General features: G+C 31.0%; 1 protein-coding gene across 1 annotated transcript; it reads left to right on the top strand.

The window, feature by feature from the left end:
* The first annotated feature begins 1,416 nt into the window (after window positions 1-1,416).
* Window positions 1,417-2,391, top strand: LOC133318550 (2-hydroxyisoflavanone dehydratase-like). Its single transcript, XM_061520556.1, has one exon. It carries the CDS (start codon window positions 1,417-1,419, stop codon window positions 2,389-2,391), a length of 975 nt encoding a protein of 324 aa, XP_061376540.1.
* The last annotated feature ends 690 nt before the right edge of the window (window positions 2,392-3,081 follow it).

Below are 3,081 nucleotides of genomic sequence, written 5' to 3'. Positions count from 1 at the left end.
AAATTATCATTATTTATAATAAAATTTATACTTTTAAATTTAAATGGACTTCCAAAAATTACATCAGATAAATGAAAATTATTTTATAGTATTAATATTATTTGATTTAATGAATTGGTTTCCAATTTTAAAATAATAATAATAATAATAATAATGTATGCTAATTTATTTATACTAAATATTATTTATGAGACCAATTAATATTAAGGTAAGGTAAGAAAAACCTCTTTATTGGTATTTTGAGAAAATATTTCCTAATAACTTGTTAGATTATTCTATGATTTTAAGATTTAAGTTTTTTTATCATAATTAATTCATAATTTAAATTTTCATTAATTCTTATAATGAAAAAAAATCATTATATCTTATTTTAGAATTTAAGTTTTTTTTAAAATTTTAATTTTTTTTTTATGGAAAAAGTGTTTGTCTTTTTAAATAACACAACTTTGTCATTTTACTCTCTCAGACCCACATCTTTGGTTTTTTTGTCCACTCTCTTCAATGATTTATCTCTTTCTCTCACTTAAAATAACACAACTTTACGTCCTTTAAAATAACGCACAATTTTTCCTTTTTGTTTGTTTGTTATACGTAATTAATGTAGTAGTACCAAAAGCTGAAGACTGTTCAATTAAATCATAGATACAGTTGGGGGGTTACAAAGTTGGTAGTTCGCAACTTGGCGAGAAAAATTTAAAAGTGGGTGAAAGTTATTAAGAAAAAGGAACAAAAGAAAAAAATGATTTCATTTATTATTGTGTCTGTTGTATGAAATAATTAATCTGATACAATAATGTTAAAAAAAAAAATTCATGCCTAACTCAATTTATATTAAGGAAAAATTGTTTTTGTTTTTGCTAGAGAAAACTTTTTTTGTTATATCCATATAAAAATGAGTGAATCTTCTAGTTTTTTTCTTTATAATAAAATTCATTTACTTTTACGTGAATAAAACAAGAAAAAAGTGTTTATCATTTTAAATGACATAAAATTATGTTATTTTAAGAGAGATAGATACAAAATAATTTTTTTATTTAAAATTTAAATTAAAAAAAATCACTCACTTTCTCTCTCACATGATTTCTATTTTTTTTATCTATCTCTCTCCTAAAATAACATAACTTATGTCATTTAAAATGACAAACACCAACCTAATAAAACAAAAAAATTATTTATACAGCAAAAGAGAGACGTTAAAGCCTTATATAAATCCTCTGATAGCGACTTTTGAATTTCATTAAAAAACACGTTCTAAACTCATCAACCGGTCTTGCTTTCAATGTATTGCGTCAGTTTGTGGTTGTCTTTTTATACAAGCCTTCATATTAAGTGTTTCAATCAATGAATCTTCTCCCCCTAAAAGAACTGCAACTAACTTTCTCTTAGGACTATTTCTGTGTTCTTGCATGCATTGAAATGGCTTCCACCATTACCAAAGACATCGTTACAGAGATTCCCACCTGGATCCGGGTCTTCAGAGATGGCACCGTTGAACGACCAAGAAATTTTCCAATCGTGCCACCCTTACTTGATGACCCAAAAACTGGAGTCTCATCCAAAGACATTGTCATCTCACAAAACCCCACAATCTCTGCACGCATTTACCTTCCAAAGTTCGCCCCTGAGAAAGTGAAACTTCCCATCTACGTTTACTTTCATGGGGGTGGGTTCTTCTGTGAATCTGCTTTCTCCAAACTCTTCCAAGATCATTTCATCAAGTTGGTCCCTTTAGCAAACGTTATAGTCGTTTCAGTTGAGTATAGGATTGCTCCGGAGCACCCTCTCCCAGCATGTTATGATGATTGTTGGGCCGCACTACAATGGGTCGCATCCCATTCTACCGAAAACCCCACGAACACAGAGCCATGGCTGATTGAACATGGTGATTTCAACAGAGTTTTCATAGGTGGTGATAGCGCTGGTGGTAATATTACACATAACATGATTGCTTTCCGTGCTTGTGCTGAGGCTTTGCCTGGTAATGTTAAAATATTAGGTGCTATTTTAGCCCATCCCTACTTCTATGGTTCAAACCCAATTGGGTCAGAACCTGTTACAGGACTTGAACATAACTTATTCTATTTGGTTTGGAAGTTGGTGTACCCATCCGCGGAGGGTGGGATTGATAACCCCATGATTAATCCTTTGGCTCCAGGGGCACCTAGCTTGGCTGGACTTGCTTGTTCTAGAATGATTGTGTGTGTTGCTGGTAAGGATGGTTTAAGGGACAGAGGGGTTTGGTATTATGAGGCTGTGAAGAAGAGCGGTTGGCAAGGGAAAGTAGAACTCTTTGAAGAGAAAGAGGAGGATCATGTTTATCATTTGTTCAATCCAGAATCTGAGAATGGCGATAAATTGATCAGGCGTATGGCTTCTTTACTGCAGGAGTAGAAGAACTACTTTGTTTGATTTGTTCTGTTTTAGTTGTTTGCCAACAGAGAACCGTTCATGAATATTTGGTTTTATTGTAAGATTTCATTGAAGTATAAGAAATTTTCTTTTAATAAAACTGATTGGATGTTGAAATTATACTCTATGAAGTATAAGAAATTTTCTTTTAATAAAACTGATTGGATGTTGAAATTATACTCTATGTTGCACTTGTTTTTTGTTTTTTGTTTTAAATTTATATATATATATATATATATATATATATATATATATGAATGAGGTAGGATCTTTGACACTGGTGTCAAATTTTAAATTTGACATCTTATCTGAGATAGTCGTTAGATAAAAAATGATCAACGACTTTGATTTGTAAGCATCTGACATCATTGATCTTTTTTGATCTAATTGCTCTCAGATGAGGTGTCAAATTTCAAATCAGAGCCATTGATATTTTTTGATCTAATGTCTCTCAGATGAGGTGTCATTGGATCAAAAAATATCAATGGTGTCACATGCTTACAAATCAGAGCCATTGATATTTTTTGATCTAATGTCTCTCAGATGAGGTGTCAAATTTAACACCAGTATCAAAGATTCTACCTCGTATATATATATATATATATATATATATATCACATTATAATAGCGTGAAACTTATTATCCATCTACGGCAAGATGTGTCGCTAGGGA

Source organism: Gastrolobium bilobum, unplaced genomic scaffold (assembly GCF_033153095.1).
Source record: "Gastrolobium bilobum isolate Gb01-03AN ecotype WA unplaced genomic scaffold, APGP_CSIRO_Gbil_v1 utg889, whole genome shotgun sequence".
NCBI lineage: Eukaryota > Viridiplantae > Streptophyta > Magnoliopsida > Fabales > Fabaceae > Gastrolobium > Gastrolobium bilobum.
The sequence above is the reverse complement of the archived record's forward strand: the minus strand, read 5'-3'. Positions and strand labels throughout refer to the sequence as shown.

Coding starts and splice junctions, on each gene's coding strand:
- LOC133318550 (XM_061520556.1), top strand. CDS start 1,417: ATGGCTTCCACCATTACCAAAGACATCGTTACAGAGATTCCCACCTGG.